The sequence below is a fragment of the Eurosta solidaginis genome, chromosome 3 (assembly GCF_040869045.1).
Source record: "Eurosta solidaginis isolate ZX-2024a chromosome 3, ASM4086904v1, whole genome shotgun sequence".
Lineage (NCBI taxonomy): Eukaryota > Metazoa > Arthropoda > Insecta > Diptera > Tephritidae > Eurosta > Eurosta solidaginis.
In genome coordinates this window covers 86,618,511-86,644,216 of record NC_090321.1, presented here as the reverse complement: position 1 = coordinate 86,644,216, position 25,706 = coordinate 86,618,511, and the positions used below count along the sequence as shown (strand labels likewise).

Sequence of the window (25,706 nt, the reverse complement as noted above, 5' to 3'; positions counted from 1 at the left end):
TGAAAATAAGAGCAGTTGTAAGTACTGTCTAAAAATAAGTGTGTAATTATGTCATTCGTAATGACACTGTGTTAGTGTTGAAACGTGAACTTAAAAAATAGTAATATGCACAAAAAATGAGTAAAGGTAGAAAACTTTCTTCCATTTCATATAATTTCAATATATGAAAATGTACTATACATTTAGAAAATGTTTTAAATACTACAACACGAATGATATAGCACCGCAAATGTTTCACACACGTTAATCTCAAAACATATATTTCAAAGAAGTTTCCATTTCACACCGTCGTGGTGTGGTGGTAGCGTGCTCCGCCTACACACCGAAGGTCGGGGTTCATGTCCCGGGTAAAGTAACTTCGAAAATTTAGTAACAAGTTTTTTCTATTAGAAGAGATTTTTCTAAGTCCCAGAAGTGATTTGGCAAACACTCTGTGTGTATTCCTGTCATGAAAAGCTTTTCAGTGAAAATTCATCTGCCTCGCAGATGCCGTTCGTAGTAAGCCTAAATCATGTAGATCCTGTCCTACCAATTTGTGTAAAAAATTAAAAGGAGTACGGCCCAATTTGGAAGAGAAGCTGGGCCTAAATCTCATTGGCGGTAAATCGCGCCAAGATGTTATTTATTTTTTATTTCCGTTTTGCACGCAACTCCTCAATTGTAAATTTCAAAATTTATTTCATAATTTATTGGAGCTAGGAGTAATTTTTAGCAAGTTTTGACATAAAACGTACACTTTACTTTTAGAACTATGCAGAACTGGGCCCGTATTACGTGTTACGATCCATGATCGAAACTCATTTTTTAAATCACAATAGCTCTGAAATGGTGGATCAGATTAATGGCTTATGCGAGCTAGCGACAAATAGTACTCTTAGATCCATAACCTATTATAATTTTTAGAAATAGTTTCACAGTGGCATAGTTATCGCTTGAGTGAAAATGGGTTTCAGTCATTGATCGTAACACGTAATACGGGCCCTGGTTGTTGTTGTTGTTGTAGCAGTGCTTCGCCCCATCTAATAGGTGCGGCCGATCACAGATTGTCCGGGAGTCCAAGGAAACTTGCTGTTTCAACAGGGGTGGACCATAATGAGAGGGGTCTTAGAGGCGTTGGTTCCACATTACAATTAAAGAGATGGTTGGTGTCATGTGGGGACACATTGCAAGCGGGGCATATATTTTGCATGTCGGGGTCGATTCTGGATAGGTAAGAGTTTAACCTGTTCCCTAGGGACTGTGCGTTCCTCTTCCGCAAGTTTTGAGTACTGGATTCACCGGGCAATCCCATTAAATTTATTACGGGCCCTGGTCTCCCGTTTCATTAATAGCAAAAAGTCGTTTTGAGTGAAAAGTAGAGTTAGCAGCTTTATCGCCCCGTCGTCGATTTGCTGGTGTGAAAAAAAACAACTATTTCCGAATTACTTAAGATTTTTTAAGAATTACGAAATTATTTCCATTTTTCTCCATAATAGGCAATGGAGAAGTTTGCTGAAATTTTGCTCATACAATTTTCGGTATGTTAATACTGATATCCAGTCCCTGGTGACGGAATAAACGTGTCGCTACGACATTATTGACGGCTATCAATTCGAGATTGTGAAGATCTTGAAGAGAGGTAGAAACCGACATAAGCTGTTCCCTATTAATACTGCTACAACAACAACATCTAGGTGTAACCTAAAGTTTAAGCCCTACCGTAGTAAATGAATATGGATATAGGCCGTAGGTCATTGACAAAAGAAGCATTTTAATAGACACGGATTCTTCATTTACATATACATACCGTATTCTTTCCCAATGTTGGTTTGCTTTGCTGGAGTTTCATACACCTCATTAGTATAACGTTTTTCTAACCAATCATCAGTATAAATTCGCCGTCTTGCATCCATAGAATCCGCAACCGACACATCATCATCGTTATCATCATCATTACTGCTATCACTATAATTAGCTGATATATATTTGGAGACGCTGGTTAAAACTGTCATTCGGCGCTTAGATATCCTAGATAGCATTGCTTTTGTTGTTGTTGGTTTTGGAGTTTTGATCACCTGAGTTCGAACTCGACTTTGTGCACGTGTTATACGCCGTGTAAATATCGATCTTTCAGACTTCGCAACTGATTTGTTGTCACAATTCAATGCTGTTTCCTTTTGAAATCGCGCTTCTTCTTGTACCTCTAAACGGACTTGATTTTCTGCCAAACAAATAGTACGATGAAAATCATATTCGTATAAAGTTGTAAGGTCCTTTTTACACATATTGCATTTATATTGGCGCATATGTGTTATTCGATGTTTTCGCAATTCTGTTACATTATCCATAATTGCTGAACATTCGCTACAATGAAATTTACGCGTTCGTTTCTTTTGAGGCTCCTCAATTTGTGTGATGGGCATCGTGCAATGGTTACCTATGCCATTGGTTCGAATTCGTTTGGCATTAAATTGTTTGGTATTCTCTGCATTAGAGGCAGTTGTTGGTGGTAAACTGTGTGCAGATTTATGTCGGCAGCGCCTAACATGTTTATTGTAGTGGTCTTTGCGTATGTAACTATTACCGCAATATTGACACAACCTCTGTGTTTGTGGCCCTTTCTTGCTCTGATAGTTATTAATCTTTCCGCCAGATTCCGTTACTAAAACTGATTCAGGACGTTCACGTATAACTTGTAACATGGAATGACTTAAACCATTTTGAGAATGTGTAGAGTTCGAACATGATGATACCATAGAGCTTGAAATTGGCAAAAAATCTGTTTTATGTGATGACAATAAAGCTGTATTAATAGATTCTACATGTTGTATTCTTGGGTAGTCTCCTGTTATATCCGTTAGACTATAATTCTTATAATCCAATTGAATAATACTTTTATGTTCAACGGGAAACAGTGGAATTTCGGAGTTACTACCTTCAACACCCCTCATTCTAGCTGGTGAATAATTATTCACTTCAAAAACGCCATTCACTCTATTAGGCCTATGGTTCACATCGGAATTGATTTCAGTGAATTCTTCCTTTCCGAAACTTTTTTCTTCCGCATCTAGTCTTTCAGAAGATTGTTCTCCTCCATAATTATATTCGATTTTCGCATTGCTATGATTGTTTTTTATTGCATGACCATTACTAAAATCTTTCAATCGCAATTTACATTTATTTTGAAAATCTTTTACTGCTCTCGATTTGAATACACATGTTATACAAACAGACGATAGACAATTATCAAGATCCTAGAAAAATTATAAATTTAGGTATCTCTATTATATTTCGTTAGCTTAGTTCACAAAGAACCCCCAGCGGGTTATGGGGTTTAGAATATACCCGCGGCAGGCATGCTTATCGTAAGAGGCGACTAAAGTACCACATTTTCGGTACAATTGCGGCTGCATGCTCACCAAAATGTAGATCCTGATCGAACGTCACACCCAAGATTTTGGGGTGTAAGACAGTCGGTAGCGTACGTGGATGTTCAAAATTGTCGACATTTGGGTCGTCCATGTTGTAAATAAGGTCGCCGATGATTTAGTTGTTGTTGTTGTTGTAGCAGTGCTCCGCCCCATAAAATAGGTGCGACCGATTACAAATTGTCATCAATATCCTCTAACGGGAGTCCAAGGAAACTTGCTGTTTCAACAGGGGTGGACCGTTATGAGAGGGGCGTTAGAGGCGTTGGTTCCACATTACATTTTGTATGTCAGGGTTGATTCTGGATAGGTAAGAATTTAACCTGTTACAGTATCCAGATCGAAGTTGAGCTAGAGTGACTCGTGTTTCCCTCGGGAGTGTGCGTTCCTCTTCCGCAAGTTTTGGGTAGTGTTCTTAGAGTACTGGATTCAACGGGCAATTCCCGGCATAAAGGCCCGACGCCTATTTGTGAAGTTCACTGAGGACCTGCTTGTGTTTTTTGGCTTCATACGGCTGAGTTCTCAGGTGCCGTATTTCCTCAAAATGCTTACGGAGATGACTCCTTAAGCTCCTAGGCGGTGCTGGTCCATCAATCAGATGTCTGTTGGGATGCCCACATTTCTGGGTATTCAACAGGAACTGTTTGGTTAGCATCTCATTGCTCTCCCTGATGGGGAGTATTCTCGCCTCATTATGTAGATGGTGCTCTGGGGACATAAGAAGACAGCCCGTGGCGATTCTGAGAGCAGTATGATTTAGTCGGTGATAATGACAGGTTTCGCGAGGTGAAAAAACTGGGGAGATCAGGGAGGTAGCCGTTTATTTTGTTGCAAAGCTCTTCGATCTGTGGGCCTGGGCCTGTGGCCATTATTGTGCAGTCATCGGCATAGGGAACGATAGTAACTCCTTCTGGTGGCGAAGGTAGCTTTTATATGTAGAAGTTAAACAAAAGTGGGGATAGGACTTGTTTAATTCTTCTGGGTTTTGATGTTGCGTTTCTATATTGCACCCATGCCTGCCGGCCACCCAGATAATTGGCGTTCCACCTTTTAAGACTTGAGGAGAGGGTAGACCCTTCCAAGTCTTGCAGTAACGTGCCATGGGTGACCGTATCAAAAGCTTTTGATAGGCCTAGCGCAACGAGTACTGTTCTATGGTGGGGATTTTGATTTAAATCTGGGTGCTGATGGCATTTAGCGCGGTGGTTTGGTTATGAAGTTTTCTAAAGCCATGCTGATGACAGGCTAGTTGCAAATTTGCTTTGAAATAGGGGATCAAAATGGCTTCAAGCGTCTTGGCTACTGGCGATAGGTGAGATATCGGGCGATATGAATCGCCTATGTTAGCTGGTTTCCCAGGCTTTAGTGGCGAGGTCACCTTGGCCATTTTCCATTTTTCGGGAATGACAAAGGTGGAAGGAAACAGGTTGAAGACATGTGCTTAATATTTGAAACCCTCTTCTCCAAACCCAATTGTCAACCTCACCTATCCGCGGCGAATCCTGTTTCATCTGGCGACCACAAGATCCTCATGGAACTTGGGGGTGGGGAGGGAGGGATGGCCTGAAGGCTTAATTTGGCCATATAAATCGTTCCCGAGATGTTCGGGCTAGCACCTTAATGGTACTGTGTTACCAGAGCGTACCGGATCTGTATCCGGCAAAGGACCATCACATCGATAACACCCAAAGCCTTCGGGGAGAAACCTTATCGCTACAACAACAACAACAGGCGGATTCAATGACCTTGCTGAAAGCACGCTCCCCTCAGTCGGGATAGGGAGGGCAGCAAAGCGGCAGTCTGTAAAGGATTTGTATTCACCTTACTTTCCTTTTTTAAAGTTTATGAAAGTGCGTTTTTCAGAGACGATGAAGTCGGCGCTACGCTCGAGCGAAATAAGTATTGGCAAGTGGTCGGATGCCAATGTTACTATCGGCTGCCAGTTGACGCAGTTTACAAGTCCTGCGCTCACAATTGATATATCTGGCGAACTGTGACAGCTTCCTACCATACGTGTGGGGGCGTCTCCGTTTATTGTGCAGAACGTCGTTTCTTCTCACCCCTGCTGTTCGCCTGCAAGTTTGAATGCCATAGGTCGTGATGGGCATTGAAATCGCCTTAGATAATGTGATTATCGCCAGTGAGTAAGGCGCTAATATTAGGGCGGTATCCATTGGGGCAGCAGGTGGCAGGAGGCATGTAGATGTTGATGATTTCTAGGTTTATGTCGCCTGACCGGACAGATAAGCCGTGACGTTCTAGGACATTGTCCCTGCGGCCGATGTCGGGATCAAATATATGATATTGCACTGAGTGGTGTATGATAAACGCGAGACCGCCTCCATTTCCGCTCTTGCGATCTTTTCTGTGGACATTATACCCAGAACAGGTCTGCAGAGCATATCTTTCCGTGAGTTTAGTCTCTTGAATCGCAGCAATGTGGATGTTGTGCCGCTTCATGAAATCGACTATCTCCGTGATCTTGCCAGTTAATCCATTACAGTTTAACTGCAGAATTCTGAAGTGCAGTGGGGGAGACGTCGTCACTCTAGGAGTAAGTGACGGGTGACTACGCCTGGGTTGTGAAAGGCTAGGACGTGATTGCTGTTGTGGCCCTGGGACTGGGTGTCCCTGGGTAAGCATTGGGGTACCCGGTGTATTTAGGTTTTCGGCCTGGCAAAATGGCGCAATGAAGCCCGTTGGGGAGTTTCCGTCTCGGAGACCAGAACATCTAGGAAAGTGGCCCCGTCCAAGGCAGGAGCTGCATTGGAAGGATGTCGCAAACATATATATTCTGTGCAAAGGTGGTAGGGACTAAGAGTCTGTTTCCCTGACCTACACGATTGCTGCCAGAGGAGGAGGAAGACAGTGGCTGATGCTCGGCATTGCTACCCATTATACTACGGAGATTGTAGTTATGAGTGGGAGCGGCCGCATGAGCTGGTGGCGTTGTAGGGCGTGAGCAGCAGCGGGTACTTGTTGTGGCTTGCTGAGCAGCAGAGCTGATGGAAGGTAGTGGGGGCGCTAAGGCGCAGACTACGGGACGCCCTTGGGCGTGAACAGCAAGTAGCCACAAAAGATTTATAAAGGTTACGAGGACGTCCGGTTCTGGGATCTAGCCCAGAACAACCTGTCCGATGCAACGCAACAAAACCATTTGTCAGGACCGGGGTCAAGAGACGGATTGGGTTCAATACCTTCCCGGAGCAGGAGAGTATGGCGCCGTCCCGCTGCGAGGAGCTGCTGGGAGGATGACAATGGGAGGGACATTACAAATTAAATGGGGTTACACTGAAATGACAGTCCTTGGTCGGGAAAAATCCCGACTCGCTCCGGTACATAGAACCGACTGCTGTTGTTGTTGTTGTTGTAGCGATAAGGTTGCTCCCCGAAGGCTTTGGGGAGTGTTATCGATGTGATGGTCCTTTGCCGGGAACGATTTATGTGGCCACATTAAACCTTCAGGCCATCCCCTCCCTGCCCAACCCCAAGTTCCATGAGGAGCTTAGGGTCGCCAGAGCCTCGTCTGTTAGTGAAACAGGATTCACCGCGGATAGGTGGGATTGACAATTGGGTTTGGAGAAGCTATATATTGCGCTGGCAACCTGCAGGGTTGCGCTACACAGCCCCTTGAATCTGGTATTTTAGTCGCCTCTTACGACAGGCATACCTACCGCGGGTATATTCTGACCCCCTAACCCGCTGGGGGATAGAACCGACTGCCTTGGGAATCGGTGCAGCTCCTGTCTTGGACGGTGCCACTTTCCTAGATATTCTGGTCTCCGCAACGGTAACCCCCAGACGGGTTTCATTGCGCCGTGCTGCCAGGCCGCAAACCTGTCTACACCGGGAACCCCAATGCTTACCCAGGGACGTCTAGTCCCAGAGCCACAACAGCAATTGCGTCCTGGCTTCCCTCAACTCAGGCGCAGTCACCCGCCACTTACACATAGAGTGACGACGTCTCCCCCCTTGCAATTCAGAATTCTGCAGTTAAACTGTAACAGATTAACTGGGAAGATCACGGAGATAGTCGATTTCATGAAGCAGCATAAGATCCGCATTGCTGCGATTCAAAAGACCAAACTCACAGCAAGATCTGCTCTGCAGACCTGCTCTGGGTATAACGTCCACAGAAAAGATCGCGATAGCGGAAATGGAGGCGGTCTTGCATTTATCATAAACCACTCAGTGCAATACAATATATTTGATCCCGATATAGACCGCAGGGGCAGTATCCTAGAATATTACGGCATATCTGTCCGGTCAGGCGATGACCTAGAAATCATCAACATCTACATCCCTCCTTTCACCTGTTGCTCCAGTGGATACCGCTCTGATAGAGCATTACTCATTGGCGATAATCGCATTATCTTAGGCGATTTCAATGCCCATTACGACCTATGGCATTCTAACCTACAGGCGGACAGCAGGGGTGAGATGTCATAGAATAACGAAGTTCTGCACAATAAACGGAGACGCTCCACTCGTCGCTTCCCAAGGCAGTCGGTTCTATGTACCGGAGCGACTCGGGATTTTTCCCGACCAAGGACTGTCATTTCAGTGTGACCCCATCTAATTTGTTTCGTCCCTCCCACAAATTGTCATCCTCCCAGCAGCTCCTTGCAGCAGGACTGCTCCATATTCTCTTACTCCGGGAAGGCATCGAATCCAATCCGGGTCCGTCTCCTGACCGCGGTCCTGAGAAATGGTTTTGCTGCATCTGCCGGAAAAGAATCTTTTTAGGACGGTCATACTCTGTTCAGTGTGTCTCGTGCAAGGGATGGTTGCATCGGACAGGTTGTTCTGGGCTTGATCCCAAAACCCGACGTCCACGTAACTTTTATAAATCTTTTGTTGCTCCTTGCTGTTCACGCCCAAGGGCGTCCCGTAGTCTACGTCTAAGCGCCCCCCCCCCCCCCCCCCCCCTCTACCTGCCATCAGCCCCGCTGCTCAGCAAGCCACAACAAGTACCCGCTGCTGCTCGCGTCCCACGGCGCCAACAACTCAAGCAGCTGCTACCACTCATAACTACAATCTTCGTAGTAGAGTCGGAAGCAATGCTGAGCAACAGCCCCTGCCTCCGTCTTCTCCCCCCTCTTTTCCGGCAGCAATCGTGTAGGTCAGGGAAACAGACTCTTAGTCCCTACCTCCGTTTGCACCGTTTGCCAGCACAGAATATATATGTTTGCGACATCCGCCCAATGCAGCTCCTGCCTTGGGTGCTGCCACTTCCCTAGATGTTCTGGTCTCCGCGACGGCAACCCCCCGACGGGTTTCATCGCGCCATGTTGCCAGGTCGCAAACCCAAATCATCCGGGTACCCCAATGCTTGCCCAACGACGCCCAGTCCTAGGGCCACAACAGCAATTGCGTCCTGGCCTTCCCCAACCCAGGCGTAGTCACCCGTCACTTACCCCCAGAGTGCCGACGTCTCCCCTTATGCACTTCAGAATTCTGCAGTTAAACTGTAATGGACTAACTGGGAAGATTACGGAGATAGTCGATTTCATGAAGCGGCACAACATCCGCATTGCTGCGATTCAAGAGACTAAACTCACAGCAAGATCTGCATTGCAGACCTGCTCTGGGTATAACGTCCACAGGAAAGACCGCGAGAGCGGAAATGGAGGCGGTCTCGCGTTTATCATACACCACTCTGTGCAATATTATATATTTGATCCTGGCATCGACCGCAGGGACAATGTCTTAGAACGTCAAGGCCTATCTGTCCGGTCAGGCGATGCAAACCTAGAAATCATCAACATCTACATCCCTCCTGCCACCTGTTGCCCCAGTGGATACCGCCCTAATATCAGGGCCTTACTCACTGGCAACAATCGCATTATCTTAGGCGATTTCAATGCCCATCATGATCTATGGCATTCAAACTTGCGGGCGGACAGTAGGGGTGAGATGTTGGCGGATCAAATAGAAGAAACGACGTTCTGCACAATAAACGGAGACGCCCCCACACGTATGGTAGGAAGCTGTCACAGCTCGCCAGATATCTCAATCGTGAGCGCAGAACTCGTAAACTGCGTCAACTGGCAGCCGATGGTAACATTGGCATCCGACCACGTGCCCATACTTATTTCGCTTGAGCGTAACGCCGACTTCATCGTCACTGAAAAACGCACTTTCATAAACTTCAAAAAAGGAAAGTGGGAAGAATATAAATTCTTTACAGACAGCCGCCTAGCTGCCCTCCCTATCCCGACTGATGCCCGCCAAGGGGAGCGTGCCTTCCGTAAGGTCATTAAATCCGCCTCGGCATATTTCATTCCCGCCGGGAGAATTCCCGAAATCCGGCCCACTTCGCGGCGGAGGCCGCAAATTTAGCGAGAGAACGTGACCTTATAAGACAGCTTGATCCAGGCGACCCCCAAATAAGGGATATAAACCAACGCATCAGATTGCTTGTAGATGAACACAAGCGGTGCTATGCAATAAAATAAACGGCTACCTCCTTGATCTCTCCAGTTTTTTCGCCTCGCGAAACCTGGCATTATCACCGACTAAATCTTCCGCGACCTTATTTACAACATGGACGCCCCAAATGTCGACCATTTTGAACATCCACGTCGATGGCACTACGCTACCTACTGTCCTACACCCCAAAATCTTGGGTGTGACGTTTGATCAGGATCTACATTTTGGTGAGCACGCAGCCGCAATTGTTCCGAGAATTCAGAGCCGTAACAAAATCCTCAAATCCCTCGCTGGCAGTACTTGGGGAAAAGATAAAGAAACGCTCATGACTACATACAAAGCAATTAGCCAGCCGATTACGTGCTACGCGTCACCCATATGGTCGCCAAGCCTAAAAATCACCCACTGGAAGAAACTACAGGCCTGCCAAAATACTGCTCTCAGAATCGCCACGGGCTGTCTTCTTATGTCCCCAGAACACCATTTGCATAATGAGGCGAGAATACTCCCCATCAGGGAGAGAAATGAGATGCTGACCAAACAGTTCTTGTTGAATACCCAGAAACCTGGGCATCCCAACAGACATCTGATTGATGAACCAGCACCGCCTAGGGGCTTAAGGAGTCATCTCCGTAAGCATTTTGAGGAAATACGGCACCTGAGAACCCAGCCGTATGAAGTGAAAAAACACAAGCAGGTCCTTGGTGAACTCCATAAACAGGCGTCGGACCTTTATGCCGGGAATTGCCCGGTGAATCCAGTACTTAACGAAAATTATCCAAAACTTGCGGAAGAGGAACGCATACTCCCCAGGGAAACGCGTGTCACTCTTGCTCAACTTCGTTCTGGATACTGTAACAGGTTAAACTCTTACCTATCCAGAATCAACCCCGACATACAAAATGTATGCCCCGCTTGCAATGTGTCCCCACATGACACCAACCATCTCTTCAATTGTAATGTGGAACCAACGCCTCTAACACCCCTTTCCTTATGGTCCACCCCTGTTGAAACGGCAAGTTTCCTTGGACTCCCGTTAGAGGATATTGATGACAATTTGTGATCGGTCGTGGCTATTAGGTGGGGCGAGCATTGCTACAACAACAACAACAACGCTCCACTCGTATGGTAGAAAGCTGTCACAGTTCTCCAGATATCTCAATCGTGAGCGCAGGACTCGTAAACTGCGTCAACTGGCAGCCGATGGTAACACTAACTTAAAAAAAGGAAAGTGTGATGAGTAAAAATCCTTTACAGTCACTTTGCTGCCCTCCCTATCCCGACTGATGCTCGCCAAGGGGAACGTGCTTTCCGCAAGGTCATTGAATCCGCCGAACGTGACCTTATAAGACAGCACGACCCCGGCGATCCCCAAATAAGGGATATAAACTAACGCATCAGATTGCTTGTGGATGAACACAAGCGGGCGATATGGGAGGAGCATTTAAATAATTGTAACCTCTCTGCCGGCGTGGGTAAGCTTTGGTACACCGTAAAGTCCCTATCGAATCCGTCTAAGCACAATGACAAAATTTCCATCGCCTTTGGCAATAAAGTGCTGTCGGTTGCGAAAAAATGCGCACGCAAACATAAATACAGCGCGTCCCCAATTACCATCACCGCCAAAGAGGTTGAGGATGCCATCGTTCATGCTAAACCATCTAAAGCAGTGGGCCCAGACGGCATAGCTATGCAGATGCTTAAAGATCTAGGCAAAGAGGGATTTAATTATCTAGCACATATCTTCAACTTGTCCCTTTCCACCTTTGTCATCCCCGAAAAATGGAAAATGGCCAAGGCGGTCCCGCTATTAAAGCCTGGGAAGTCAGCTAACATAGGAGATTCTTATCGTCCGATATCTCTCCTATCGTCAGTAGCCAAGACATTTGAAGCCATTCTGCTTCCCTATTTCAGTGCAAATTTGCGTCTTGCCAATCATCAGCATGGCTTTCGAACACTACATAGCGCAACAACCGTGCTAAACGCCATTAACACGCAAATAAATTACGGATTAAATCAAACTACCCGCGGTAGTTTTGCCTGTCGTAAGAGGCGACGAAAATATCAGATTCAAGGGGCTGTGTAGCGCAACCCTTCAGGTCGCCAGCGCAATATATAGCTTCTCCAAACCCAATTGTCAACCTCATCTATCCGCGGCGAATCCTGTTTGACTAAGACGAGGCTCTGGAGACCCCAAGATCCTCATGGAACTTGGAGGTGGGGAGGGAGGGATGGCCTGAAGGTTTATTTTGGCCATATAAACCTTTCCCGAGATGGTCGGGCCGGCACCTTAATGGTGCTGTGTTACCGGAGCGTACCGGATCTGTATCCGGCAAAGCACCATTACATCGATAACACTCCCCAAAGCCTTCGGGCAGTAACAAGTTAAACTCTTACCTATCCAGAATCAACCCCGACATACAAAATGTATGCCCTGCTTGCAATGTGTCCCCACATGACACCAACCATCTCTTCAATTGTAAGTTGGAATCAACGCCTCTAACACCCCTCACATTATACCCCTGTTGAAACAGCAAGTTGTCCTGGACTACCGTTAGAGGATATTGATGACAATTTGTGATCGGTCGAAATTTTGGGTTTAGCTTCGTGACTTTTTTCTAGCCTTTTTTACTCCGAATGTATTTTTAATAATTTCTAAAATAAAGTAATTTCAATAGTTCCTGTGAACACCTAATACCTAATAATATGAGTTCTCTACAAGGGTTTAATTCTTTTTCTGCTGAAAATTCGTTGAAAGTTTCAAAGCCAGATGTATTTTCTTACTTTGAAAAAGAGAAGTATAGTTATTCTTCAAGTCAAATAGCATTAATAGAGCTGCAGTGGCGAAAACTTATAACTATACAATGGAAAAATGTACACTCCACCATGAAATTTTGGTCGGAAGTCCGGGAACATAAAACTGCATTAAACGAACCTCCTTTTTTAGAACTTGTCGAATTCATATTTAGTTTTTTAGTATTACCACTCAGTAACGCGGAGGTTGAAAGCATTTTTAGTGGCATGAAAATTCTGAAAACTAAATTAAGGAACAAACTAAAAATTAAAATGCTTAATGCGCTGCTTAATATTAGATGCTCGTTAAAACGCTTATCTAAATGTTGTAATGATTTTGAAATTACCGATGATCTCATATCTATGGTAAATAGACAAACTTTATACGCAGACTTAAGCTCTTCTGATTCTTCAGACGGGGAATATTTTATATAAATAATTAGTTTGTAATATTTTTTTTATGTATATACACATATGCAATCATTTAAAGTAATTCCATGTGCTAGTCAAGGAAAATGTGCCTGATATGTTTTGAAACAAGAAGTTATGTTTAAGTTATGTTTATAAGTTTTTATTTACAAATGTGTAAACTAAAATATAAAAAAAATTTTAAAAATTAACCAAACAGGTGTCTGGCCTTTTTTTAGCTTCTTTTTTTTCTAATTTTAGCCTTTTCTAACCTTTTCTTTTGCCAATCTAGCTTCTTTTTTTTCATCAACTGGCAACACTGCATATATATGACACAGCAGGTTTTTGCGCTGTTTAAGTTAGTTCTGTTAGTTGATCCAGTTATGTATATATCGGTCTTTTGTAAAGTACTCTTTTTTTAATAAAAGCGAATGAATACTGCAATTCTTACTTGGCTAAATTAATTTATGCGACATTGGAAATCCTTGGATTAATTCAACAGGTTATGGGCCAAGGAAATTTTTCCAATAAGCTTTAACAACAAAAAAGAAATTTAGCCACCTCAAGAATAAATTGCAACAACCACAGTCGTCTTGTCATAGCGTATTGGTCAAGCATTCAATATGGATTCATTCGGCGACAGAAAAGACGAGAACAATTTCACAGGTCACATATTAAGAAATTCTTCTAATTATCGTTTATGGAAATTCCAAGTTGTAGCCTACATGAAAGCACGTGCATTAACTGATAATATAGAAGGCAGAGTGCCAGCCACATCTGCAACTCAAGAAGTGAAGAATACTTTTGAGCGAAACGAGGGAAAAGCCATGAATGCTATTATCCAGTTGTTGGATGCTGAGCATGGAAATCTTGTTTTAACATATAAAACTTCAAAAGAAATGATGGAAAAGCTCGGAAGCATTTATGAAAAGAATTCCGATATCCGAGCAATGACTTTATACGAAGAATTTTTTACAGTGAAAATGCGAGATGATGAATCGGTAGCAGGTTATGTAGCTCGAGTTAATCAACTAGCGTCAGAAATCGAACAGCAAAATGAAAAACTATCCGATAGATTAAAGATGGCACGTATCATTACTGGTTTAAAGTAAAATTTTAATAATTATAAAACAGTGTGGTACAACACTAAAGAAAATCGAACGATTAATGCATTGATGTCATCTTTACAGTTGGAAATGGAGAAGAAACAGCTGGTGTTAGCGTAACGTTTTCAGCAAAAACTAAGCCGAAACTATATAATCGAAAAGATTCAAATCCGAAATCAAAAATTGATAATTTGAAGCAAAAAACGAGGGGTAATGCGTGCGGGCAGAAAGGCCATTGGGCTAGAGATAAAGGCTGTCCAAAATATGAAAGAAAATCTACAGGCAAAACCAGCAAAGAAGGTGGTGAAATGGCATGGTGTTCCATACAGCAAACAATGGAATTACCAGGTAAGGAATCTGATAGTTGGTACGTCGATTCTGCAGCAACAAAACATATGATATTTCATCGAGAATGGTTTTCTACGCTACGAAAGCACACAAACGGACTTTCAAATCGAAGGAATAGGAACAATTCTAATTGATGTAAAAGTAGACAATCAGTGGAAGCCAGTTCGTCTAGAAAATGTACTGTACGTTCCGGAACTCAGCGAAAATATGCTATCAACAAGCATGATAACAGATAAAGGTATCACAGTGATAATCGACAAAAAAGGTTGCAAATTTGTCGACCAAATGAACAAAGTTGTTGCCGTAGGAAAACGCAACGAACTGAATCAAATTAAAATAAGTTTTCGATTACATATTTCATTTCATTTTCATCGTTTGGGACATGTGCATGCTGACGCTATCAAGCAAATGGGTAAGAATGGTCTAGTGTCAGTTTGTCTGATAATTAAAGTTTTTTTTGCAAAGATTGCGTATATGGTAAAATTACCAGAGCAACACACAAAACGTCTGTTAAGCGAGCATCAGCAAGAGGCGAATATATGCATGTAGACTTGTGCGGCCCGAGTGAAATTAATGGAGTAGGTAGTATTCGCCACTTTATGTTAGTGAAAGATGAAGCCACTAGTTTTCGTTTTGTGTTTTTACTAAAGTCAAAAGATGAGGCTTATAGTCACTTGAAGTCATTAGTACCACTTGTTAAAAATATGAATGGTGCACAAATCAAGCATTTTCGATTCGATAATGGAAAAGAATTTATCAATCGAAAAGTATTGACAAACTTATTAAGAAATGTATTCAGCTTGAAGGCATCGCGCCGTACACTCCCGAAGAAAATGGTCGCATCGAACGTGACAATCGTACTGTCCAAGAAAGTGCGAGAACGATGGTCATTGCAAGTGGTCTGCTGAAATCACTATGGCCAGAAGCAGTACGCACAGCAACATATTTATTGAATCGCACAACAAACAGCAATTGCGTTGGAAGCACGCCATATGAAAAATGGTTTGATCGCAAACCACATTTGGGTCATGTAAAAATTTTCGGAACCGAATGCTTTGTACAGATTCCGAAACAAACGGGTCGTAAGAAATGGGACCCAAAAGCAAAAAAGGTTTATTTAATTGGTTTCGAGTCCACAAATAAAAATTTCCTGTTGTATGATCCATGTAGCGAAAAGGTTTTTACGAGTTGCAACACTCGATTCAACGAGAAGCAACCTGTCAAGTATGTGATTCACGGAGAATCAGAAATTGAAGATAGCGAGGTCAGCAACAATTGTGAGCAAGAGTGTGAACATAAAGATGAAATCACTTCCCAAGAAGAAAAGGTTTTGACAAATGATGAGGAGTCGTGTGATGATCATGAATCGCGACAAAACGAGCGATATAATTTTCGACCAAAAGTTAATACACCAAGTCGACTGATCGAATCAGTTTATTCGGCGTTAATGTGTGAACCAATACCATATGAGGAGGCAATTAATTCAAAAGAAGTGCAACAGTGGAAGCATGCGATGGACGAAGAATATGAATCCCTCATGCTTAATGGCACTTGGAAACTAGTTGATGCTCCGAAAGATCAAAAGGTAATTGACAACCGTTGGGTGTTCAAAGTGAAGCAAACCCCAGATGGCACGATAGAACGATTCAAAGCGCGTTTAGTTGTTCGTGGTTTCACACAACAGTATGGCGTCGATTATGAAGAAACTTTTAGTCCAGTAGTGAAATATACGTCGGTTCGATTAATTTTGGCTTTGGCAGCGAGTCACAAAATGAAGCTAATTCAATTCGACATTAAAACAGCTTTTTTGTACGGTGAACTAAAGGAAAATGTATATATGAAACAACCAGTTGGTTATGAAGACAAGAGTGGGCGCGTATGCAAATTAATCAAAAGCTTATATGGACTTAAGCAAGCTTCGCGATGCTGGAACCAAAAATTTACGTTTTCCATTCGCAAATTCGATTTCAGGCCTAGCAGTTCAGAGCCATGTGTGTTTGTTCGTAAGAAGGACAATGAAATAACCATTATCGCCATCTATGTGGATGATGGATTGTTAGCAACAAACGAAGAGAGCGAAATTGATATGATCGTTTCATACTTACGATAACATTTTGAAGTAAAAGTATTTGAAGCCAAATATTTTCTCGGGTTTGAAATTGAAAAGTTATCCGATAATTCAATCCATATACACCAAAAAGCATATGCCATGAACGTTTTAAATCGTTTTAACATGATGGATTGTAAAGCAGTATCAGCTCCGATTGACTGCAATCAAAAGCTTAGTGATTTTGTAAACGACGAGCACGAAAAATCATTTCCATATCGAGAAGCCGTTGGCAGTCTGATGTATTTGGCAATCGGAACAAGGCCAGATATCAGTTATGCTATAGATATTACAAAGTCAACCATATTGGTTCGGGTGTTATTAGTTGGGCGTCAATCAGGCAAGTCAGTATCAACTTCCTCAACAGAATCGGAGTATGTAGCCGCCTGTCAAGCAGTTAAAGAGCTAGTTTGGTTAAATTTACTTGTGGCCGATCTGTCGGGGAAAAACGATTTCAAGGTCAAGCTATACGTGGATAATGTAAGCGCAAACCGACTAATCAAGAACCCGGTATTCCACAAACGAACAAGCATATTGATGTCCAAAATCACTTCATAAGGGAAACATTTGAAGAAGGCTATTTCGACTTGGAATATATTTGTACCGAAGAACAAATTGCAGATATATTTACAAAGCCATTAAATAAGAATCGGCACATACTTTTATGCCAATATATGAATTTAACATTTAATTAACAAGGAGTTTTAAAATATAGCTGAAATTGTATTAGACAATGAGTGGAAGTGTTGAGTTATACTGTCAAATACCATAACATTTATGGCAACCCTTTTTTATACATATATATATATATATGACACAGCAGGTTTTTGCGCTGTTTAAGTTAGTTCAGTTAGTTGATCCAGTTATGTATATATCGGTCTTTTGTAAAGTACTCTTTTTTTAATAAAAGCGAATGAATACGGCAATTCCTATTTGGCTAAATTAATTTATGCGACATTGCAAATCCTTGGATTAATTCAACAGGTCGCACCTATTGGATGGGGCGAAGCACTGCTACAACAACAACAACAACAACAACAACCTTATAGCTACAACAACAACAACAACCGACAGTCTTACAACCCAAAATGTTGGGTGTGACGTTTGATCAACACCTACATTTTGGTGAGTATGCAGCCGCAATTGTACCGAAAATCCTGAGCCGCAATAAAATCCTCAAATCTCTTGCTGCCAGTACTTGGGGTAAAGATAAAGAAACGCTCATTACCACTTACAAATCATCAACATCTACATCCCTCCTTTCACCTGTTGACCCAGTGGATACCGCTCTGATATCAGAGCATTACTCACTGGCGATAATCGCGTTCCCAAGGCCATCGGTTCTATGTACCGGAGCGACTCGGGATTTTTCCCGACCAAGGACTGCCATTTCAGTGTAACCCCATTTAATTTGTTGTGTCCCTCCCACAAATTGTCATCCTCCCAGCAGCTCATTGCAGCGGCACTGTTCGATATTCTCTTGCTCCGGGGAGGTATCGAACCCAATCCGAGTCCGTCTCCTGACCCCGGTCCTGAGAAATGGTTTGCTGCATCTGCCGGAAAATAATCTTTTTAGGACGGTCATACTCTTGTCAGTGTGTCTCGTGTAAGGGATGGTTGCATCGGACAGGTTGTTCTGGGCTAGACCCCAAAACCAGACGTCCACGTACCTTCTATAAATCTTTTTTCTCCTTGCTGTTCACGTCCTAGGACGTCCCGTAGTCTGCGCCTTAGCCCCCGCCCCCCCCCTCCTCCTCCCGCTACCATCCCGCAGCCCGCTGCTCAGCAAGGCACAACAAGTAGCCGCTGTTGATTGCGCCCCACGGCGCCACCAACTCACACGGCTGCTCCCACTCATACCTACAATCTCCTTAGTAGAGTCGGAAGCAATGCCGAGGATCAGCCCCTGCCCCCATCTTCTTCCTCCCTCTTTTCCGGCAGCAATTGTGTAGGTCAGGGAAATAGACTCTTAGTCCCTACCTCCCTTTTCCAGCACAGAATATATACGTTTGCGACATCCGCCCAATGCAATGTTCTGGTCTCCGCGACGGCAACCCCCCGACGGGTCTCATTGCGCCATGTTGCCAGGCCGCATATCCAAATACACTGGGTACCCCAATGCCTACCCAAGGACGTCTAATCCCAGGGCCTCGACAGTAATCGCGTTCTGGCCTTCCACAACCCAGGCGTAGTCACCCGTCACTTACTCCCAGAGTGACGACGTATCCCCCAATGCACTTCAGAATTCTGCAGTTAAACTGTAATGGATTAACTGGGAAGATCACGGAGATAGTCGACTTCATGAAGCGGCACAACATCCGCATTGCTGCGATTCAAGAGACTAAACTCACAGCAAGATCTGCATTGCAGACCTGTTCTGGGTATAATGTCCACAGAAAAGATCGCGAAAAGCGGAAATGGTGCGGCCTCGCGTTTATCATACACCACACTGTGCAATATCGTATATTTGATCCCGACATCGACCGCAGGGACAGTGTCTTAGAACGGCAAGGATTATCTGTCAGAATATATCCGCGGTAGGTATGCTTGTCGTAAGAGGCGACTAAAATACCAGATTCAAGGGGCTGTGTAGCGCAACCCTTCAGGTTGCCAGCGCAATATATAGCTTCTCCAAACCCAATTGTCAACCTCACCTATCCGCGGCGAATCCTGTTTCACTAACAGACGAGGCTCTGGCGACCCCAAGCTCCTCATGGAACTTGGGGGTGGGGAGGGAGGGAATGGCCTGAAGGTTTAATGTGGATACATAAATCGTCGGGCTAGCACCTTAATGGTGCTGTGGTACCGGAGCGTACCGGATCTGTATCCGGCAAAAGACCATTAAATCGATAACACTCCCCAAAGCCTTCGGGGAGCAACCTTATCGCAACAACAAATTCCACTTACAAAGCAATTGCCCAGCCGGTTGCATGCTACGCGTCCCCGATATGGTCGCAAGCCTAAAGACTACTCACTGGAAAAAGCTTTAGGCCTGACAAATTACTGCCCTCAGAACCGCCATGGGCTGTCTTCTTATGTCTCCAGAACATCATCTACATAATGAGGCGAGAATACTCCCCATTAGGGAGAGAAATGAAATACTGTTTGGTTCTGTTCAATACCCAGAAACGGGATTCAAGTGGTTGTGTAGCGCAATATATAGCTTCTCCAACCCAATTGTCAACCTCAACCTTCGAGCGGCGAATCCCGTTTCACTAACAGACGAGGCTCTGGAGACTCCAAGCTTCTTATGAAACTTGGGGTGGGGTAGGAGGGATGGCCTGAAGGTTTAATGTGGCCATATAAATTGCTACTAATCGCTACATAAATGCTACTACAACAACAACAATAGCGGGATGGTCTAGAAAGTTTCATATGGTTATACTAAATCGCTCCCGAGATGGTCGGGCTAGTACTTTACTGGTGCTTGTTACCGAAAGCACTGCTACAACAACCGGATCTGCATCCAGAACAGAGCCATCAACATCGACAGAACTCCTCAAAACCTTCGGCGAGTGTCCTTATCGCTACAACAACATATTACCTTTGATAAAAAATAGATTATGCTGTCTTATAAAGCGTTACCTTATCTTTAACTGAAGTTTAAACTAACCTAGAAACACGGGGCCGAATAAAGATTTGTTTAAGTACAGTCAATTTGGTAATGGTCTAGTTGAGGGGTCGACTGCTAATACGCTACCAAAAATATCGAGAGAGGGGTCAAACGACGTGTCTTAACATCAGTATTAATAAGCCGAAGGCGGAAAATAAAAATTTTAACTCGTTCAAAAGATATTAACGAAAAATGGAAAAAAGACCCGTGGGTACCTCCGAAACCGGGGTGGGATCCATAGTATTTTTGCGCAGAACACCTTTCTGCGTTGGCGGCCTTTGGCCGCGCTTATAAAAATAACTCTGGGCTACGCCATGCCAAGTTTTTGTTATTGTTGTAGCAATGCTAGCCCCACCTAATGGCCGCGACCAATCACAAATTGTCATCAATATCCTCTAACGGGAGTTCAAGGAAACTTGCCGTTTCAACAGGGGTGGACCATAAGGAAGGGGTGTTAGAGGCGTTGGTTCCACATTACAATTGAAGAGATGGTTGGTGTCATGTGGGGACACGTTGCAAGCGGGGCATACATTTTGTATGTCGGGGTTGATTCTGGATAGGTAAGAGTTTAACCTGTTACAGTATCCAGAACGAAGTTGAGCAAGAGTGACACGCGTTTCCCTGGGGAGTATGCGTTCCTCTTCCGCAAGTTTTGGATAATTTTCGTTAACCACTGGTTATTTTGGCAGGCCTGTAGTTTCTTCCAGTGGGTGATTTTCAGGCTTGGCGACCATATGGGTGACGCGTAGCACGTAATCGGCTGGCTAATTGCTTTGTATGTAGTCATGAGCGTTTCTTTATCTTTTCCCCAAGTACTGCCAGCGAGGGATTTGAGGATTTTGTTACGGCTCTGAATTCTCGGAACAATTGCGGCTGAGTGCTCACCAAAATTTAGACCCTGATCAAACGTCACACCCAAGATTTTGGGGTGTAGGTCAGTCGGTAGCGTAGTGCCATCGACGTGGATGTTCAAGATGGTCGACATTTGGGGCGTCCATGTTGTAAATAAGGTCGCGGAAGATTTAGTCGGTGATAATGCCAGGTTTCGCGAGGCGAAAAAACTGGAGAGATCAGGGAGGTAGCCGTTTATTTTATTGCATAGCGCATCGATCTTTGGGCCTGGGCCTGTGGCCATTATTGTGCAGTCATCGGCGTAGGAAACGATTGTGACTCCTTCCGGTGGTGAAGGTAGCTTAGATATGTAGAAATTAAACAAAAGTGGGGATAGGACACCATCCTGTGGCACCCCTTGTTTAATTCTCCTTCGTTTCTAAATTGCACCGATGCCTGCCGACCACCCAGATAATTTGCGGTCCACCTTTTAAGACATGGGGGAAGGGTAGACCCTGCCAGGTCCTGCAGTAACGAGCCATGGTTGACCGTATCGAAAGCTTTTGATAGGTCTAGCGCTATGAGTACTGTTCTATGGTGGGGGTATTGATTTAAACCGCAATTTATCTGGGTGCTAATGGCATTTAGCGCGGTGGTAGTGCTATGGAGTTTTCTGAAGCCATGCTGATGAGGGGTTAGCTACAAATTTGCTTGGAAATAAGGGAGCAAAATGGCTTCAAGCGTCTTTGCCACTGGCGATAGGAGAGATATCGGACGATACGACTCACCTATGTTAGCTGGTTTCCCAGGCTTTAGTAGCGGGACCACCTTGGCCATTTTCCATTTCTCAGGTATGACAAAGGTGGAAAGAGACAGATTGAAGACATGCGCCAAATATTTGAAACCCTCTTTCCCTAGGCTTTTAAGCATCGGCATGTCTATGCCGTCTGGGCCACTGCTTTGGATGGTTTAGCACGACCAATGGCGTCCTCAACCTATTTAGCGGTGATGGTGATTGGTGACGCGCTGAATTTGTGTTTATGTGCGTGTCTATTGGCTCTCCGTCTATCTTTGTCGACCGTAGGATGCATTATATATTGTCGGCAGAAAGCGTTCGCGCATTTTTTCGCGTCCGACAGCACTTTGTCGCCAAAGGCGATGGAAACTTTGTCTTTGTGCTTAGTCGGATTCGATAGGGACTGTACGGTGGACCAAAGTTTACCCACACCGGTAGAGAGGTTACAACCTCTTAGGTGCTCCTCCCATTTCGCCCGCTTGTGTTCATCCACAAGCAGTCTGATGCGTTGGTTTATATCCCTTATTTGGGGGTCGCCTGGATCAAGCTGTCTTATAAGGTCACGTTCTCTCGCTAAGTTTGCGGCCTCCGCCGGGAAGTGGGGCCGGATTTCGGGAATTCTCCCGGCGAGAATGAAATGTGCCGAGGCGGATTTAATGACCTTACGGAAGGCACGCTCCCCTTGGCGGGCATCAGTCGGGATAGGGAGGGCAGCAAAGCGGCTGTCTGTAAAGGATTTATATTCTTCCCACTTTCCTTTTTTGAAGTTTATGAAAGTGCGTTTTTCAGTGACGATGAAGTCGGCGGTACGCTCAAGCGAAATAAGTATGGGCAGGTGGTCGGATGCCAACGTTACCATCGGCTGCCAGTTGACGCAGTTTACAAGTTCTGCGCTCACGATTGAGATATCTGGCGAGCTGTGACAGCTTCCTACCATGCGTGTGGGGGCGTCTCCGTTTATTGTGCAGAACGTCGTTTGTTCTATTTGATCCGCCAACATCTCACCCCTGCTGTCCGCCCGCAAGTTTGAATGCCATAGATCATGATGGGCATTGAAATCACCTAAGATATGCGATTGTTGCCAGTGAGTAAGGCCCTGATATTAGGGCGGTATCTACTGGGGCATCAGGTGGCAGGACGGATGTAGATGTTGATGATTTCTAGGTTTGCATCGCCTGACCGGACAGATAGGCCTTGACGTTCTAAGACATTGTCCCTGCGGTCGATGCCAGGATCAAATATATAATATTGCACAGAGTGGTGTATGATAAACGCGAGAGCGCCTCCATTTCCGCCCTCGCGGTCTTTCCTGTGGACGTTATACCCAGAGCAGGTCTGCAATGCAGATCTTGCTGTGAGTTTAGTCTCTTGAATCGCAGCAATGCGGATGTTGTGCCGCTTCATGAAATCGACTATCTCCGTAATCTTCCCAGTTAGTCCATTACAGTTTAACTGCAGGATTCTGAAGTGCATAAGGGGAGACGTCGCCACTCTGGGGGTAAGTGACGGGTGACTACGCCTGGGTTGTGGAAGGCCGGACGCAATTGCTGTTGTGGCCCTGGGACTGGGCGTCCTTGGGCAAGCATTGGGGTACCCGGATGATTTGGGTTTGCGACCTGGCAACATGGCGCGATGAAACCCGTCGGGGGGTTGCCGTCGCGGAGACCAGAACATCTGGGAAAGTGGCACCACCCAAGGCAGGAGCTGCATTGGCCGGATGTCGCAAACCTATATATTCTGTGCTGGCAGACGGTGCAAACGGAGGTAGGGACTAAGAGTCTGTTTCCCTGACCTGCACGATTGCTGCCGGAAAAGAGGGGGGGGGGGGGGGGAGACGGGAGCAGGGGCTGATGCTCAGCATTGCTACCAACTCTACTACGAAGGTAGTAGTTATGAGTGGTATCAGCTGTTTGAGTTGTTGGCGCCGTGGGGCGCGAGCAGCAGCGGGTACTTGTTGTGGCTTGCTGAGCAGCGGGGCTGCTGGATGGTAGGGGGGGGGGGGGGGGGGCGCTAAGGCGTAGACTACGGGACGCCTTTGGGCGTGAACAGCAAGGAGCCACAAAAGATTTATAAAAGTTACGTAGACGTCGGGTTTTGGGATCAAGCCTTGAAAAACCTGTCCGATGCAACATTCCCTTGCACGAGACACACTGAACAGAGTATGACCGTCCTAAAAAGATTATTTTCCGGCAGATGCAGCAAAACCATTTCCCAGGACCGGGGTCAGGAGACGGACCCGGATTGGATTCGATGCCTTCCCGGAGTAAGAGAATATTGAGCAGTCCTGCTGCAAGGAGCTGCTGGGAGGATGACAATTTGTGGGAGGGACGAAACAAATTAGATGGGGTCACACTGAAATGACAGTCCTTGGTCGGGAAAAATCCCGAGTCGCTCCGGTACATAGAACCGACTGCCTTGGGAAGCGACCATGCCAAATCCTGGTGTGTTGTATAACCGTGGCTACCGCCACGGTGATGCACAATTTTTTTTTTGGGTACGCGCACAACACAACCACATGAAAATCGCCAAATTCAACTGCAAATATCTCCGGACTGAGATAAAATTTTTCTTTTCCGCCTTCGGATTAGTGCTCTCGAGACTAATACGCGTCTTTTGATACCTCTCTCTCGATATTTATGGTAGCGTATTAGCAGTCGACCCCTCAACTAGACTTTTACACTGTTGTTCGAACCGAATAAGAGCATCGTTATCTACAAATATATTACTGCACTCACCACATCATCTCCGCAGTAGGAGGACATCGTCTCCTTCATTATAGGATTCGCAGATAAGTCAACAACTTCATTGCTATTGCCGCATATAACGCAAACTTTTATGCAACGCAGGATACGTTCACCCACTGTAATATCATCTTCAGCACGCCGCTTCAGCTTCTTTTGCCTTGCGAGGTTTTTCGATGCGCTCCTTGGAGGCGTTGATTTGTTTCCATTTATTGCTAAAAGTAAGATGTAAATATTACTTTCACTGAGCAATAATTATTGTTCTTACGACTGCTTTGATTATCGCCATCAGGGCCATTATGTACAACAGCGGCATTGTTCTTGGCGTGCGAAATCCGAATTCTTTTGGTTTGCTCCATCTTTTTTTGCCCGCCCCAAACGCGATTATTACTTTCTTATACGATTTTCTGTAACTAAATTACGATATTCAGCCAATTATATTTGCAGTACAACCAATCTACTTTCGCATTTTCCATGGTTCAATTATGTACAGGTTGGCTCATCTCATCAGCTGATTTTATTTATGTCATTGCATGATCGAAGGGATTGTCAAAAGGAGATGGCAAACACAAAATGAAACCAACACATTGGCAAAATTTTACTTACACATACAAAATCTGCTAAGTTTTATGTTTCCATTCCATACCATTCGCACCAACACCAATACACAGATTTTGACAATTTGAACAGACATATTTTGTTGCTTTACAGATAAGCCAACCTGTATATAGTTGAACCATGGCATTTTCCAACCTGTATGAGCCAACCTGTATATAGCTGAACCATGGCATTTTTCCATGCAAAGCAACAAAATATGTCTGTTCAAATTGTCAAAATCTGTGTATTGGTGTTGGTGCGAATGGTATGGAATGGATACATAAAACTTAGCAGTTTTTGTATGTGTAAGTAAAATGTTGCCAATGTGTTGGTTTCATTTTGAGTTTGCCATCTCCTTTTGACAATCCCTTCGACCATGCAATGACATAAATAAAATCAGCTGATGAGATGAGCCAACCTGTACATAATTGAGCCATGGCATTTTCTAAGAATTTTCTTCTTCTTTTAAGCTTCTTTCGTACTTATTATGTGCTGCCATATTATCCAAAAGATAGAAAGCAATCATG

The 25,706-nt window shown here is 44.5% G+C and overlaps 1 protein-coding gene across 3 annotated transcripts in view; it reads right to left on the bottom strand.

Annotated features, from left to right (window-relative positions):
- Nucleotides 1–25,085, bottom strand: part of LOC137244096 (zinc finger protein 888) — a 47,030-nt gene extending 21,945 nt beyond the window's left edge. For 2 of the 3 annotated variants that reach the window (XM_067772642.1, XM_067772640.1), the window contains exons 1-3: nucleotides 24,851–25,052; nucleotides 24,577–24,797; nucleotides 1,787–3,233 (exon numbers count right to left, since the gene is read on the bottom strand). In XM_067772642.1, coding sequence (XP_067628743.1) covers nucleotides 1,787–3,233; nucleotides 24,577–24,797; nucleotides 24,851–24,941 — 1,759 coding nt within the window. In that variant the 5' untranslated portion in view covers nucleotides 24,942–25,052. Of the gene's footprint in view, nucleotides 1–1,786; nucleotides 3,234–24,576; nucleotides 24,798–24,850 lie in introns of all 3 variants that reach the window. The other variant, XM_067772641.1, reaches the window with a different exon arrangement.
- Between the last annotated feature and the right edge of the window lie 621 nt (nucleotides 25,086–25,706).